This window comes from Osmerus mordax, chromosome 11, assembly GCF_038355195.1.
Source record: "Osmerus mordax isolate fOsmMor3 chromosome 11, fOsmMor3.pri, whole genome shotgun sequence".
Taxonomy (NCBI): domain Eukaryota; kingdom Metazoa; phylum Chordata; class Actinopteri; order Osmeriformes; family Osmeridae; genus Osmerus; species Osmerus mordax.
Genome location: NC_090060.1, coordinates 8,219,621 through 8,235,464, shown reverse-complemented (window position 1 = coordinate 8,235,464; position 15,844 = coordinate 8,219,621). Strand labels below are relative to the sequence as shown.

General features: G+C 47.5%; 2 protein-coding genes across 4 annotated transcripts; both read right to left on the bottom strand.

The window, feature by feature from the left end:
* Positions 1-2,858: 2,858 nt before the first annotated feature.
* si:dkey-202g17.3 (amino acid transporter heavy chain SLC3A2) lies at positions 2,859-6,363 on the bottom strand. 3 transcript variants are annotated; one of them, XM_067246800.1, is made up of 10 exons: positions 6,324-6,363; positions 5,554-5,956; positions 5,168-5,332; positions 4,790-4,866; positions 4,625-4,702; positions 4,477-4,532; positions 4,204-4,393; positions 3,993-4,100; positions 3,474-3,521; positions 2,859-3,268 (listed from the first exon to the last, which is right to left on the bottom strand). In XM_067246800.1, the coding sequence occupies exons 2-10, from the start codon at positions 5,933-5,935 to the stop codon at positions 2,861-2,863; spliced, it is 1,512 nt and encodes a 503-aa protein (XP_067102901.1). In that variant the 5' UTR covers positions 5,936-5,956; positions 6,324-6,363; the 3' UTR covers positions 2,859-2,860. The 3 variants fall into 3 exon arrangements, with proteins under 3 accessions (XP_067102901.1, XP_067102902.1, XP_067102903.1); XM_067246801.1 differs by lacking the exon at positions 6,324-6,363 and having other exon boundaries at positions 4,477-4,513; positions 4,609-4,702; positions 5,554-6,116; XM_067246802.1 differs by lacking the exons at positions 3,474-3,521; positions 6,324-6,363 and having other exon boundaries at positions 5,554-6,116.
* A 2,069-nt stretch (positions 6,364-8,432) lies between these two features.
* On the bottom strand, positions 8,433-14,264 carry ppm1na (protein phosphatase, Mg2+/Mn2+ dependent, 1Na (putative)). Its single transcript, XM_067246420.1, has 8 exons — positions 13,859-14,264; positions 12,839-13,047; positions 11,546-11,689; positions 11,203-11,421; positions 10,135-10,252; positions 8,934-9,048; positions 8,690-8,753; positions 8,433-8,462 (listed from the first exon to the last, which is right to left on the bottom strand). Exons 1-8 carry the CDS (start codon positions 14,262-14,264, stop codon positions 8,433-8,435), a joined length of 1,305 nt encoding a protein of 434 aa, XP_067102521.1.
* Positions 14,265-15,844: the final 1,580 nt, after the last annotated feature.

Below are 15,844 nucleotides of genomic sequence, written 5' to 3'. Positions count from 1 at the left end.
ATAGTAATAAATCTGATCAAGTTTCTCTCAAACGTTTTCAGTTTTGGAACCTCAGTGTCAACATGGGATGTAGTTCCAGAGAAGAACCTAAAATAAGCAACAATTACAGACTTTTTGAAGAGTTCGGAAGAAAGGACGCAGTAAAACAACTATCATTTCCCAATCGCCGTCCTTTCTGTGGCAAAACATGTTTATGTGGAATACATGCAGGTTTCTTAATATAGTATTTCTCATGGAATTCTCATTCTTTTTCTCTTTTTTACCTTTTATTTTCTTTCTTTCTCTCTTAGACCCAGTTTGTTTTTCTTGGCCAATTCTAATGAGTCGATAACAATCTAATTGTTCTGTCATGGAACGATTTGAAGCACTTATTGAATTTGTGGATGCGTGTACTGGCTGCGTGCTGTCTTGTGTCTGTGTGCATGTCTGCTGTTATGTACCCATATCAAACACACCCAATCCCAGTTGAGATCACCAACCTGACTCACACAAACACACACTCTACCACAAACACATTAATCTGTTGAATAGTCAGCTCTGGTATGTTTCAGAAAGGCTAGGCCCAGTTGGTGTACCTGCCTAACTGGGTTATAAACCAAGGGTACCATAATGCAATTTGTGAATGTATCCTAATGATGGTTTATAAACAGGCCTAGTTTTCAGAACAACATGGCCTCTGTCATAATCACATCAATACCTGGGGGGAAAGCTAACTGTTTGGTGCTCTCTCTCTCTCTCTCTCTCTCTCTCTCTCTCTCTCTCTCTCTCTCTCTCTCTCTCTCTCTCTCTCTCTCTCTCTCTCTCTCTCTCTCTCTCTCACACACACACACACACACACACACACACACACACACACACACACACACACACACACACACACACACACACACACACACACACACTATTGGAATAGCTGGAGAGAGTATGTAAAGATGATTTGAAACAGCCCCTAGTTGGTGTATGATGGTCACAGACTTGAAGACCTCAGTTCATTGGTCCATGCACAGGAAGCATCTTCTACTCATTATTTTCTTTCTTTTTTGAGGGTTTCCAAAACCCCCTGAAGTACATGTTTAAGTACTCTATGACTCAGACACACCCCTACATAACGTACACATCATGAAGAGACAGTAAAGCTACACAAGAGAGTGCAGAGACCATCAGTGAACATTGCCTTTGTGTGGATCTGGAGAAGGTGGTTTCCTTGGAAGAGTGATCTGGGAGTGATTCAAGTGGAATTCACAGACCTTTGCAGAAATGGCGTGTCATCTGGAGAAAAAAATGCTCAATGATGACATTTTGAATAGAGGCCAGAGGTCATAATGAAATGGAATGTTTCTGATCAATGTATTAAATATCTAATTCGGCTGAAGTGTAATTTCAGCAAGTCAGCAGCATGACCGCACACGTCTTACACGTGTCACCGTTCTGTATAGAGGTGCTGCACCCTCTCTAGCCTGCTTCCTCTCAGGAAGCTCTGTATGGAAAGGTTCAGGGACTCCCTTCTTTCTCTAAGCAAGGAGAGACAGGGAGAGATTGGATTGAGATATCATAGCACAGTTTATCTAAGTGTATCTGATTAAGTGTGTTGTACTTACAACTCAGTCCATTTAACTGGAAGAACAATTAACCTGTCAGGATTTCCAACTTCATGTTAGAAGTGTGTGTTCTTGAACGTGGTAATTCTGAAGTCATTGTAAAGTCAAGTTATTGCAGGACTGTAGAATTCAAACCCTGGAGGAAATTGTCATCATCATGCATTCCTCTGGCACACATACATTAACAGCCACAGGCATACACTCACAGACACACACTTTTCCACACTCACTATTTCACACAAAAGACGGATCTGTCATCCATACAAGGGCTGGACTGGATGGATGCAGTTGGGAATGAGTACTTTGTGTGTGTGTGTGTGTGTGTGGTAATGTGTGAGTAAGCATCCAACTATAATGTTTGGACTCAGGGTGTCAAGTGAACGTGAAGAAATGTGTGTTGGTGTGTGATGAATGATTTGAGACAACCATGGCTTTATTTCAAACCCAGCATGTCACTAAATCAGCATGACCACAGACGGAAAAGAAACAAGAGTGGAGTAACCTCAACCATATGCACAAATCCCCCTACCCAGTGCATCCAGTATATATATGTGACCAGTGTGTGTATACAGTGTGTAAATGTGACCCTCTGTATCCGGTGTGTGTGTATGGTGTTGGAGACCTTCCATGCCCAGTGCGACACTCCACACCTGGTATGTGTGATGCATGACCTCTTCACCATTGTTTGGCTGATTTACAGTAAACTGCACACCAACAACCCGAAGGAGCTCACGTTATGCATTATCAACTAAGAGAACTACATATTTTTTTCAACAGCTCATGCTGAGAAACCACAAACACGGGGGAATAAACTACAAAGTGAATTTGATGGATCTACAGATGGAGAAAATTCCTGTAAATATTGTTGAATCTAATGAAATGAGGGAGTGAGAAAAGATTGCCTTTGCAATTCTTAATGTTTTTATATTGCAATTGTGTTAGACAAACAAGAGTTATGGTGTCCACAGACAATCCTAATGGGACCTACAGTCAGAGCAGACAATGTTGTCATACGAAATGAAGAGTAAACATGTTAGACTGAATCATGTACTGTGCCGCAGTTGTGTGGCTCCCCCTAATGGCAGCTGAGGTGTACAATAAAAACAACGTTCATTACTTCACATTTTATTGTTATTGTTTTGCCATCTTGAACGTCACCTTTAAAAATAAACAGCAAAATACTATTTTTTTTACTATTACAAACCTAGTCCTCTTGTTCTCTGTGTCACAAAGTCACCCCCCCCCTCCCCCCCCAGCGAGGACTAAGGGCTGTAACTTCCTGTCTGGAATAGCTTAATGACGATGCCTTCCTGTGGTCCGAGCTTCAGGGCGTCCAGGGAGATGGCTCCTAAACGGTTCATCCCTGTGCTGGTCATGAACACTCCGGCGCTGGGCAAGCTAGGGGCCCAAGCGGGGTCCAGAGCGTGGGTTTCTGATCCCAAGTTCACCACCACCAGGACATGGACACAACCCCAGGAACGCAGAAACGCCAGGATGGGAGGAGAGAAGGAGGAGGGGAAGGAGGACGAGTTGCTGGACGAGGAGGAGAGGGAGGTGCTGTTGAAGGAGAGGAAGGAGAGGCTCCCGAAGAGCAGGGCCTCTTCTCGTCCTCTGTAGTGGCTGAGGGAGGTGAAGAGAGACACCTCCGAACGACGACGCTTCCCCTCATCCTGATGGGGGGAGGGAACAAGGGAGATGAGAGGAGGAAAGCATGAGGCAGAGGCGACAGAGTTAAGAGGAAGGTCAGATGGAGAGGGAGAAGAGAGGACACGGGTGGGGGGAGAGGAAAGGGAAAATGGACAGGAAGAAATGTAAAAAAGCAGAGAGGATGAACAACAGAGGAGTGGAGAACGGCGTAAACTGTGTTCTCCTCACCATCTGTACGTCCGCGTGTTGACCCTGCACCAAGCCCAGAGAAACATTCTGTAAGAGACAAGAGAATCACTCACCTACACTACATGGTTACTCAGCCACAGTGAACTGTGTCAAACAATGACCTGCAAGAGAGACCACCTGGGGGATACAGACTGATCTCTTCCATGTACAGTAGCTACCTGAGTGGGGGTGATCTCTCACTACAGTAGCTACCTGAGTGGGGGTGATCTCTCACTATAGTAGCTACCTGAGTGGGGGTGATCTCTCACTACAGTGGCTACCTGAGTGGGGGTGATCTCTCACTACAGTAGCTACCTGAGTGAGGGTGATCTCTCACTACAGTAGCTACCTGAGTGGGGGTGATCTCTCACTACAGTAGCTACCTGAGTGGGGGTGATCTCTCACTATAGTAGCTACCTGAGTGGGGGTGATCTCTCACTACAGTAGCTACCTGAGTGAGGGTGATCTCTCACTACAGTAGCTACCTGAGTGTGAGTGATCTCTCACTATAGTAGCTACCTGAGTGGGGTTGATTTCTTCTCCGTATTTCACGACAGGTGATCCAGGAAGCGTCATCATCAGGACCATGAGCACTCTCTGCAGCCGCCACGCCAACTCCTCTCCCAACTGAGACACACACACACACACAGTAAGAACAATGCTCAGAGATGAGGCGTAACCAAGCATTACTCAATCGAAATAAGCTGAGCTAGCATTTCCTGCTTCCTACTGTCCAGCTCGGCCATGCATCTCCCATTGGTGTATCCAGGAGCGTTTCCACGGCAATTGCCACTTCCTGTGTAGACAGGAGGTGATGGGCTTGCGGCAGGAGTGACCTTGTGACCAGCTCAACCATTGAGGTGTTGAGGGAGGAGCTGGAGGTGTTTGGAACATCTCCTTTCTGTGTTACCATCACTATCCTGCACCACACACACACACACGTCAGCACTGAACAAGCCATTCTGTACAGTAGGTTTGCAGTGTGTTAAGATGACCAGACTACCTCTCATCATCTTGAGTGCTGAACTCCTCGAGCAAAACTCTCAACTCCACCAGAGTCTGAAACACAGTTATTTTCATATAATTTTCTAAAAATAATTGTAAAAACGTATACAATCTTAGCCCCTCAGATGACATCTTTTCATCAGTACCTTCTGTGAGTAGGCTGTGTCCGTGTCACAGATCCCAAATCCGGCCACACCCTGGTCCAACCAGTAACGAATGGCCTTCTGGGAAATCAAGTAATAAGAGAGGTCCAGGTTAAATCCTCGATCCTATACCGACCCAGAGAGATCATCACAGCTGTACTGTTGTACCTGGACATTGCTGTTGTTCACCAGGGCCTCAGGTGCAGGCAGATCCAGATCACACCAGTCCAGAACTACCTTCAGACCTGCAGGAAGGGGGGGGGGGGGGGGGCGGGGGGGATGTGTGTGCATATTTCCTTTTTGTTTTGTGTGCGAAGTTTGCTGCTCAGAATGACTAGGTACAGGGCTAGGGTTTGGTAGGATTATGAATTTAAAAAAAATTGGGAATTTATGTTGACAGTTATCATTCATAGCCATCAATGACTTTGGACAAGATTCATTTTAGGTATAAATGTAGGAAAGTGTAAACACACCCACAACCACTAATGTTGAGTTTCTTCTTCAGTCTCCACAAGTGACAAGTCTACACAACGGCCCAGTTCTTACCAGCCTTGTGGCTCTCCATGAGTAGATGCTGGATCTGGGGTGTTGTTCCCACACTGGGGTCCACCAAAGAGAGGTCTGGGGGGGACACGGCATTGCTGAACAGTCCTTCCAGCACCAGAGCCCCCACCCCCAGGGACTGCAGGTAGGGGAGGTGCTCACTAACCGCTGGGTTGGTAGGAGGGAGAGAAAGTCTGTCATTCCGCCAGTCTTCAAACATGCTCAGGTCTGCTATGACATACTTCTAAAAAGAACCACATTGCTTATCACAATTGTCTAGAGGCAGGCTTTCCTTAAGAAAATCGTCATTCATATAGAGTTAGTAAGTGAGAAAGACAAGTGGGTAACATAAGAGGTGACCCAAAAGCAAACGAGAAAACTTGACTCACCGATGACACCGGCTCCTTGCGTTTCGGCGTCCATGAACAGTGCGGGCTGCAGGCGATAAAACAACGCCTTTTGCCACCACAAAAGCGTTGGGGCAACCGGCCGGGGGCTCTGAACGATGATGGCAATAGAAGCACCGAGCATCGACAGCCAACAAATCCAGAAGAACAAGACCAGCCGAGAACGAATCTTCCTCCATCTCGGTCCTCCTGCTTCTCTCTCCAACTGCTCCTTGGTCAATGGTGCCCATTTCCGCGGTTCGGGTTCAGACTCCGGGATCAAGAGCGGCACTGTCTCCGACACGACCAGGCTGCCTGCCAGACCGGGACCCTGACTAGCCGCCACGCTACCGTACCCCAGGTCACCATCCACGTTCGACGGCATTCTCAATTGTTGACTGGGTTGCTGGCGCGTGACATAGACAACACAAGCAAGTTTGTAAAAACGGTTACAGTTTTATCTTCAGCGGTATCACTTCACACAAAACCTCCGATTAAGGCAATGTCACATGTTCACTATTAATGAATGTCATTAGTTTGGTTTTGCTCAGGAAAAGGGAACGGTCCGGTAAAGCAGCAGCCCAGCCCTCGTCAGTGAACAGGTGAGGTGGACTGACAAGAAGCACCCACCCTAAACAGGCCCGTTACGATATCAGCCAGGTGTGTTGATTGAACCTATTAACTCTGCATGTTACTGGGATCTGACTGCATAGCTAAGTGTAAGAAGCATTATCATCCATCAAACCAAAGACCCTCAATCCACCAACACTCACCTGGTGACCTACAGGCCTTTAACTCTCTCACTCTCTGTATCTGTTCTTTACTCCCTCAGATCTTTTTTTGTCTTTATCAGTCTCCCCCTCCGTGTCTTCCTCCTCTTCAGTGTGGATGTGCTTGTGGTGGCGCTGCAGGCTGTTTCTTCTGCCTTCTGACTGGTCAGGGGTGAAGGGTGATAGAGGTAGGCTGGCCAATGGAATCGCCCAGTGTGGTAATTAGCAAGTTGGTGTCGGATCTCGCCTCACCCAGACAACACATTCTAGAGAATCTGTGGTTGGGTGTGGCAGCTTTTAGCCTCACATTGAGGCATGCTTTGATCAGAGAGGTCAGGAAGCCCCCCAGGTGTTCCCACCCCAAAAAGAGTGTTGCATCTCAGACTAAGACTTGAGCTGAGAGTGTGGGCCTCTTGGACCCTTTCCTGCCATTGCTGATTGTGTCCTTGACCTCTGTAAACAACAGCAGCGAGTTTTGGAATTGTGTCAACCTTGGCAGGCCAGTTCTGAACTAGGTAGAACTGAGAACACTCCCTTGTTTAGTATTGAACAGAAAAGCGACACATGATCTTCATGTTGTGTGAAGTCTTTTATTGCCCCATATGAAGCTACGGGCGAGTAGTAGAACATGAGACAATTTTGTACAACAAACAATCATTAAATATACCTGACAAATCAGGTCAGTTTCCACATAATGTGTAAGGTAATACCATATAAAGTAATATCACATCCACTGACAGGATGAAGGACTAGTGACTCCCTTTCCCTCTCTCTCTCTCTCTCTCTCTCTCTCTCTCTCTCTCTCTCTCTCTCTCTCTCTCTCTCTCTCTCTCTCTCTCTCTCTCTCCCGCTCTCTCTCTCTTTCTCTCTCTCTTTTATGTTTTGGATGGAAGCGGTGACCACACCATAGCTATGGACGCAAAATTCTCTAAACTCTCCCCCCTCCTTTCTTTCTCTATTCTCCCCCCACCTCTCTCTCTTACTCTTTTGGTCCCCTCCCCTCCATTCTCTCTGCCCCACATCTTTCTTTATTAGTGTGTGCTGCATTTGGGGCTGCATAATGGCCATAACATGCTCCTGCTACAGCATTTATGACACCTCCACCCCCCCTCGCATGATCCTGCAAACCATCATCCAGTATGCCGAGGCCATCACGAGACCCCTTCTGGCACTCGTGCACGTGAGTCCCCTTAGTCGTGCACGTGAGCCTGGCACTCGTGCACGTGACTCTAGTACCAATGCACATAAGTCCATGAACTCGTGCATGTGACCCTGGTGCAAATGCACGTGACTCTGGGTACTAATAAACTTGGTACTGGTGCAAGTTCAGAGCTCTTTATACTTCTGAGTATTTATTCATTTTGTAGTAATAAAATATTTCCACAGAAAATGAATAATTGCTTTGTTTTTCTGTTCACTTCAAAATGTGAACCATAAACGTCCATGTCCAGATAGTAACTACTGGCCTGGGAACCAGATGAACCGGTGAGCTCCTGTTTTATTTGCTCTGGCCGATGGGTCTGGCCACGCTCTCATTTAAACAGATTTCCTTCTGGCCAGAATCTGGTCAGGCCAATCACAACCCTTTATCTTATATGGGGCGGGTTTAATACGATGAGTGCCGTTGAGGCATTGTCGTAAACAACCAAGATGACGTTTCATTGGTCTGATTGTTTTTATCTATCCAATTGTATCCAATTGCGTCCAGGAACATTTTGGTCAGTGACCAAATAATTTGTGAATTGGACTGGCGATGCCAGGCTAACTAACTACAGAAAAATAGACTAAATACTTTACACAGGCACCAGGAGAGCAGACAAGCTCTTCAGAAAACACTTCTTATCTGTCTGTATGTGTGATAGCAATTGTAGGAAAAGTAGTTTCCATTGGACACCACAAAGCACTGTACTATTTAAAGCATGCAGGCAGCTGTAGAATGTATTGGCGCAGAGTTGATTTGAATATGAAGATGATTGGCTAACAGAGGTCATTTTCTTGTCAAACTCCCGCCCAACACATGTCCTCGTTAAGCTTGCTGGACGATTCTTGCGGGAACTCTTCACCATGGGGATGCATGGGCATGGCTTGAGTGTTCCGTTTCTCTGGTAACAGTTAGTTGGAGTCCTCAGATCCTTCAATATCCTAGATTTCCACAAAGTAATGATGCCACTGTTAGAACATCTACTTCTGAGTTTTTACACAGAAGGTTGTAGAATGACCTAACTGTGGTGAAACTCGGTTTACATAAAACTACAAAATAATGTATTTTTTTCATTCAAGTGACACTGCAGGTTATATGCAAGTTGGCATTACTACTGCTTTCACAGAGGAAGCAGTGATTGGTTAAAATATAATTCCATGTCTCCTACCATTGGTTCCTGGGGTCTGAGGGACATGGTCAGTCTCTGGTAGGCTGAGATAATGCAATCTCTCCTGCAGGAAAGACAACACAGAAAATACCTTGTAAGATCAGGGTTAAACAACAACACAGATCTTCTATCCTTCCACGTCCATCCCATCTCCTATATCCCTCTCTCCTACAGTCCATCATTGCTTCTTTCCTCTCACTATTCTTTCTTCACCTCCCACCCCTCTCCCTCCCTCCCGTCTTACTTGCTTGTGATGCCGCCTCCTGGTGGTAGACCAGGGATGTTTTCAGAGGCCAGGAACTTCATCACATACAGAAAGTCAGGATCTTCATCCCTGCCCTTCAGTATCTGAATAATCTCTACAGAGAGAAGAAAAAGAGGAGAGAGAGAGCAGAGAGAAAAGGAGAGACAGAGAAAGACAGCAGAGAAAGAATGACAGAGGAGTGGGAAAAATGGAGAGATAGAGGGGGAGTGAAAAGGGGGAGAAAGAGAGAAGAGGATAGAGGAGCGAGATAGAGAGAAAGTCATCTTTAGCATGGTCGCCTTTTGTCGAGATCAGCTTGAAAACCGAACAAACCTCCACCTCTGTGTCTAGCTGTGCCTGTGGCGGGAACACAGCAGCTGGTGCATGCCCAGCATGTTCCTACTGAACACAGCAGCTGGTGCATGCCCAGCATGTTCCTACTGAACACAGCAGCTGGTGCATGCCCAGCATGTTCCTACTGAACACAGCAGCTGGTGCATGCCCAGCATGTTCCTACTGAACACAGCAGCTGGTGCATGCCCAGCATGTTCCTACTGAACACAGCAGCTGGTGCATGCCCAGCATGTTCCTACTGAACACAGCAGCTGGTGCATGCCCAGCATGTTCCTACTGAACACAGCAGCTGGTGCATGCCCAGCATGTTCCTACTGAACACAGCAGCTGGTGCATGCCCAGCATGTTCCTACTGAACACAGCAGCTGGTGCATGCCCAGCATGTTCCTACTGAACACAGCAGCTGGTGCATGCCCAGCATGTTCCTACTGAACACAGCAGCTGGTGCATGCCCAGCATGTTCCTACTGAACACAGCAGCTGGTGCATGCCCAGCATGTTCCTACTGAACACAGCAGCTGGTGCATGCCCAGCATGTTCCTACTGAACACAGCAGCTGGTGCATGCCCAGCATGTTCCTACTGAACACAGCAGCTGGTGCATGCCCAGCATGTTCCTACTGAACACAGCAGCTGGTGCATGCCCAGCATGTTCCTACTGAACACAGCAGCTGGTGCATGCCCAGCATGTTCCTACTGAACACAGCAGCTGGTGCATGCCCAGCATGTTCCTACTGAACACAGCAGCTGGTGCATGCCCAGCATGTTCCTACTGAACACAGCAGCTGGTGCATGCCCAGCATGTTCCTACTGAACACAGCAGCTGGTGCATGCCCAGCATGTTCTTACCTTCTACTTTGAGTTCTATGAGCTGCTCCAGCTCGGCCTCCTTCTTCAGGGCCTCCTGGGAGACCTGGGGGGCTCCAGGGAAGCACACAATGATGATGCTCATGTTGTCCAAGCTGCCCTGTAGGGGGAGACAAGGAGCCGAGGCTCCATCACTATTGGCTGTCGGAGCTCTGGGTGATTACAGTAATATGAGGTCTGTTTCTCATCTAGTCATGAAGGCACTGCTGTTTAACAGGTGTAGGTTCAGCTGGATGGAATGATATTGAAGTTTGTTTCCAGTGAGAAAGGCTTTTTTAGTTTGGTAGGAGTGTATCGCTTGTAGTGTTGATTGTAAGAGGATATTGTATGATGTAGTTTTACTACATCAAAACATTATTAAGTGTGAGGCGACACAAAGGAAGAACATGGTACAGTACATGCCTTGAACAGGCTGTGTAAAAAGGGCTAGTGTGTGCTAGGTTGACCACCTGTCATGTCTTACAGGACCTTAAAGACCTGGTAAATCTCTACCTTCCAGGGGGTTAAGCCTGCTTGATTTCCATTGATAATTTCAAGTCCTTCCTGGTCAAGAAAATACACTCAGTAAGTGTAAGCACACACACACACACACACATGCATGCAGGCACACACTAATCCAAGGCCTTTGTTGGCTTTTCCGTCCACGCTCTGTCTTCTCCCCACCTCCTCCCCCTCCCCCTCCCTCCCTTCGTGTCTTAATCCAGCTATTTAGAGGGAGGATCCAGGTACAAGGTGTGCCTGTATTGGAGCTCCCTTCTTAAGACGACCAGGAGGAAATAGATCTGGTTGCATAACACCAACTACATAACACCCCCCCCCCCTGTCATCAGGCACCTACCAGCATGGACCAGAAGGTCAGGACAGGTGTGGAGGTGGAGAACTTCCAAGTGTGTGTGTGTGTGTAGACAAGAGGTCTGTGTTATGTGGGTACAGTTTGGAGTGCAGAAATCCATTCAAAGAACTATCATCAATCCATTCATAGTATAACTGGAATACATTCCCCAGCTCATTCAGCCTGAACAGTCTGTTTGGAGCAGGACGGACCCTCACCTTGTAGAGGCAGAGGTCGATGACCTGTGAGCATATCTCCCTCAGGTCGTCACAGACCTGCATTCTGCTTCTGACGAAGGCACAGAGCTCTTCATTCCCGATGACGTCCCACACACCGTCGCACGCCAGGATTAGGAACTCGTCCTGCGGCGAGCGCTCCAACTCGTACAGTTCGGGCTCTGGAGACACCAGCTGCTCCGTCTGCGCACGCCACTCCACCTGGGCGTGAAAGAAGTCCGCGAATCACGTGGCGCAAATACCTCCCACTTCCTGTGTCCTGGTTTTGCGATGCAGTGACGCCTACCAACGTGGCCGTGGCCCAGAGAGACCCGGTGGTTCTTACCTCCTTGAAGTCAAAGTCCCCCAGCGCACGGGAAACGGCGAGGGAACCGTTGACCCGTTGCAGGGTGACGGACCCACCGGCATTCTGGATCCGCTCCTTCTCCCTGGGGTTGAAGGGCTTGTGGTCCTCTGTGTAGAAGATCACCTGAGAGGAAGAAGCAGGCACACATCTCTCTCTCTCTCTCTCTCTCTCTCTCTCTCTCTCTCTCTCTCTATCTCTCTCTCTCTCTCTCTCTCTCTCTCTCTCTCTCTCTCTCTCTCTGCACCATGGTTGGGTGTAGTGCGTTGTTCACGTGGTGTGAAATTGTACTCATGGAAATTACACAATACATGGAAACATGAGTACTTTGGTTACTTTTACTGGGGGGTGTGACGGTTGGGGAAATGAAAGGAAAAAGCCCTCTGCCATGAAATAAGTTCAACCTGGAACCACAAGGATCCTTAAAGTGTATAAGTACCTTCATTCCCTTTGAGAGTGAAGGTATCTTTTGTAATGGGAGTGATAAACAGATAGATACTTTGTTCAATGGTGTGATGGCGTGATGGTGTGATGGTGTGATGGTGTGATGATGTGATGGTGTGACGGTGTTATGGTGTGATGGCGTGATGGTGTTATGGTGTGATGATGTTATGGTGTGACGGTGTTATGGTGTGATGGCGTGATGGCGTGATGGTGTTATGGTGTTATGGTGTGATGGTGTTATGGTGTGATGGTGTTATGGTGTGATGATGTTATGGTGTGATGGTGTGATGGCGTGACGGCGTGACGGTGTTATGGTGTGATGGTGTGATGGTGTTATGGTGTGATGGCGTGATGGCGTGATGGTGTTATGGTGTGATGATGTTATGGTGTGACGGTGTTCTGGTGTGATGGCGTGATGGTGTTATGGTGTGATGATGTTATGGTGTGACGGTGTTATGGTGTGATGGCGTGATGGCGTGATGGTGTTATGGTGTTATGGTGTGATGGTGTGACGGTGTTATGGCGTGATGGCTTGATGGCGTTATGGTGTTATGGTGTGATGATGTTATGGTGTGACGGTGTTATGGCGTGACGGCGTGATGGCGTGATGGCGTGATGGCGTGATGGTGTGATGGCGTGATGGTGTTATGGCATGATGGCGTGATGGCGTTATGGTGTGATGGCGTGATGGCGTGATGGTGTGATGGCATGATGGTGTTATGGCGTGATGGCGTTATGGTGTGATGGTGTGATGGCGTGAAGGTGTTATTGCGTGATGGTGTGATGGCGTGAAGGTGTTATGGTGTGATGGAGTGACGCGAGCCAGCCCACCTTTCCGTCACGGCAGAGGAGCGTGCGTGAGTCGCCACAGTTGATGAAGTAGACGTGGTGCGGGGACAGCAGGATAGCGGCCGCGGTGGAGCCACTGCGCTCCCAGTTGTCCTGGCGAGAGAGCTTCTGCATGTGCCTGTCTATCGCCAGGAAGCCCTCCCGGATCCCATCCTTCACCTCATCTGGGTCGTTCTCAAGCTTTACTCCCCCTGGAGGATAGGAGGATACATGACAGCTAAAATTACTATACTGTATTTGTACAGCCAAGGGCTGTTGATGATAGACACACACACTTAAAGACTGTGGCAGTTGAACAAAGAGTGGCAGTCTCTGATCAAGATGGATTTGGACCTATCTGAAATCTGGTTCAGCATATTCGAGGGTATGAGGGATTTCACAGGCTCTGACACAGTTGTGTATTGTAGAGCTATAGTTGTCTGTACAGCCACACACACAAACTTGTTTTCCTCACTTTGAGGTCAAATCCTTCAGTGGCAAATTAAGAGGCTCGGCTCCTTATTGTCTGGACACGTCCTCAAAACATTTGTCTTTCATCTAAATCATCTTTAAACGGCTACTTACTTATTTGGACAAATTTGAAACATTTGAAAAATCTCAGTGTTTTTGCCAGCGAGTTGTGTCGCAGGTTTCATTATTAAAGTCCCTGGCCTTCACTTTGAAGCTGAATGTGTTGGTTGAAGAAGCTTAAGCTGCTATCTGCTTTATTTAATCTGTCCTTAATAAGTTACTGCAGGGCATGCCATCCCAGGACAAGTGTACTCCTGTGAGACAATCAGCTCCCTCAGACATGTTCAAGTCTGGGCTCCCTGCTGGTTCACCAGATAAGTGCAAGTAGGTTTGGTCCATATCATCTCTACTCCCTCTCCTTATAGACTACACTTTCACTATAAAAATAATAAAGGCAGAAATACCCCCCCCTCAAAAAAAAACCAATGAACCAAACAACCAATCAAATCAACTCATCATTTACCAAGTCTGTAAATCCATCTGAACGGTTACCTGTTTGGAGGATGTGTTCCAGCAGGTTCCTGGCACAGTACTCCGCTACGGTGCTGCCGGCGTGTCCGTCAAACACGGCAAAGTACCCCCACTCCGCCAGCTCCCCCTCCAGATGAGGCATGCAGGTGTGGGCATCCTCCATCTGCACCCTCCAGCCCTGCATGCTGGCCAGGGCGTAGTTCACCCCCCACTGTGACCCCCCCTCCGAGATGTGCTTCTCCAGGATGGGCCGGTCCAGGTAAGGGCTGGGGTAAGAATCGTCATCCTCAAACTCGCCATCCTCGCCACCCTGGTTGTCACGCTGCCCTCCTTTGAAGAAGAAGGTGACCATCTTTTCAGTCTCCTTGGCCAGCTGGCGGAGGAAGGAGGGCACCTCCACCGCGCTGGCGCGCCTGGCTGTCCTCATGGCGATGCAGAGACGACGCTGGAGCTTCCTGCTCGGCCGGGGGGTCCTTCGCCTCCTAGAGAACCTGTTCAAGATGAAACTTTATCGACAGGATCCCAAGCGGGCAAAGACTGTCTGAAATCAACACAAATTCTACGCAATTGGAAATGTACTTACACATTTTGTATATTTAAAACAACTTAAAAAGGTACGTTTTTGCTTGAGACAGTAACTCTCAGACAAAGAAAACTACTCCTTCCAGACCAGAATGAAGATCAATTACATTTAACAATGAGAGGAAAATACTTTCTACAATGAGAAACAAAAAGCTCTAATACCAATAAGCCAACAATACCAATTACAACTAGAAAGAGTAAACCCACCTGTACCTCCTTCACCGGCCTTGCCTGGTCTTCAGCAGGTCCAGGACAGGCTGACAGATCGAACACTGCAGCTGGAAGTCGGTTAAGATGGATACGAGTCTGTTGCAGGTGAAAGGTCCTTGGTCAGGGTCACTTCAAACTGGTCAAAATAGAGGTGGCCATGTTGAGCTTTGTGTAAAGCCTTTTTCAGTTCATGGATTCCTTGAAATTATTGTTGGTCAGTTTGTGCTGTCTGTCCTCCCCATCTCTTTTCTGTCTTTCTCTTTTCCTTTCTATCTCTTCCTCTAGCTGTTTCTGTCTCCCTCTCCTTTCCCTCCCCCTCCTGTCCCTGTCCTTACCTTACATTTCAATTAGCCAGTCTATTTCTGTTGACTTATCCCCTGCTTGATCACTCCATCCCTACTGCCTCTCTCTCTCTCTCTCCCTCCCTCCCACTTTCTCTTTCTCCCCTCTCTCTCCTCTCTCCCTCTATCAACCTATCATGTCCTTTCTTTCTCTGACAGTTCCTTTATTATGGTACCGGTTAATCTGTTACGTTCGAGATGGGCTGGGATTAGTTGTGCCCACACCTGTGTGGATTATAAACCTGTCAGCGTTTCTGAACAGGACATAGGTGTATAGGAGATCAGCAACTCTCAAACCTCAGTCTGGGTTTCAAAATGCGTGAACATGTCAGTTGTTTGGAACTGTCTGTACATGCAAAACCACACTGCAAATTGTGTATATACTGTGTACATGATTACTGTATAGATGGGATTACTGTAATGTCAGTTGTATGTGTTGTATGCGGGATTACTGTAATGTCATGGTATGTATATGAGTGTATGTGTGTTTGTGTGTCTACATGTGTCTGTGTGTGTGTGTGTATACTGTCTGGATCTTTAGGGGTATACCCCATGTTTTCATCCTGCTGACTGTGTGTGCATGTATTACTGTCACCCGTCACTACCTCGTCATTCGTGCTGTAATCCTGTCTGCGTGTGAGTGACAGGATAAACACATCTCCCTCTCTACAAGCGCAGCCACCTCTAATAGGATATTTGACCATATTAGTGAAGGGTCAAACAAGACCACAGAACACAAGTTACAAAATACTCCTACTGGGACTAGGACGAGAGTTATGATTGGGGCTAGAACTGGAGCTTGGACTCAGACTAGAGCGAGGGCTAGGGTGAGGTCTGGGTATAGAAATGGTACTATCAAAATCTTTGCAGGACT

Bases quoted from the DNA above. Each gene is read 5' to 3' on its own strand.
- si:dkey-202g17.3 (XM_067246800.1), bottom strand. From the start codon at position 5,935: ATGCCGTCGAACGTGGATGGTGACCTGGGGTACGGTAGCGTGGCGGCT. The intron at 4,867-5,167 runs GTAAGAACTGGG...CCCTTCCTGCAG, and splicing joins CATGGAGAGCCACAAGGCTG to GTCTGAAGGTAGTTCTGGAC. The intron at 3,269-3,473 runs GTGAGGAGAACA...TCCCCCCATCAG, and splicing joins AACACGCGGACGTACAGATG to GATGAGGGGAAGCGTCGTCG.
- ppm1na (XM_067246420.1), bottom strand. From the start codon at position 14,264: ATGAGGACAGCCAGGCGCGCCAGCGCGGTGGAGGTGCCCTCCTTCCTC. The intron at 11,690-12,838 runs GTGGGCTGGCTC...TCTTCCTCTCAG, and splicing joins TCCTCTGCCGTGACGGAAAG to GTGATCTTCTACACAGAGGA. The intron at 8,463-8,689 runs GTAGGAGACATG...GTGGAAATCTAG, and splicing joins TCAGACCCCAGGAACCAATG to GATATTGAAGGATCTGAGGA.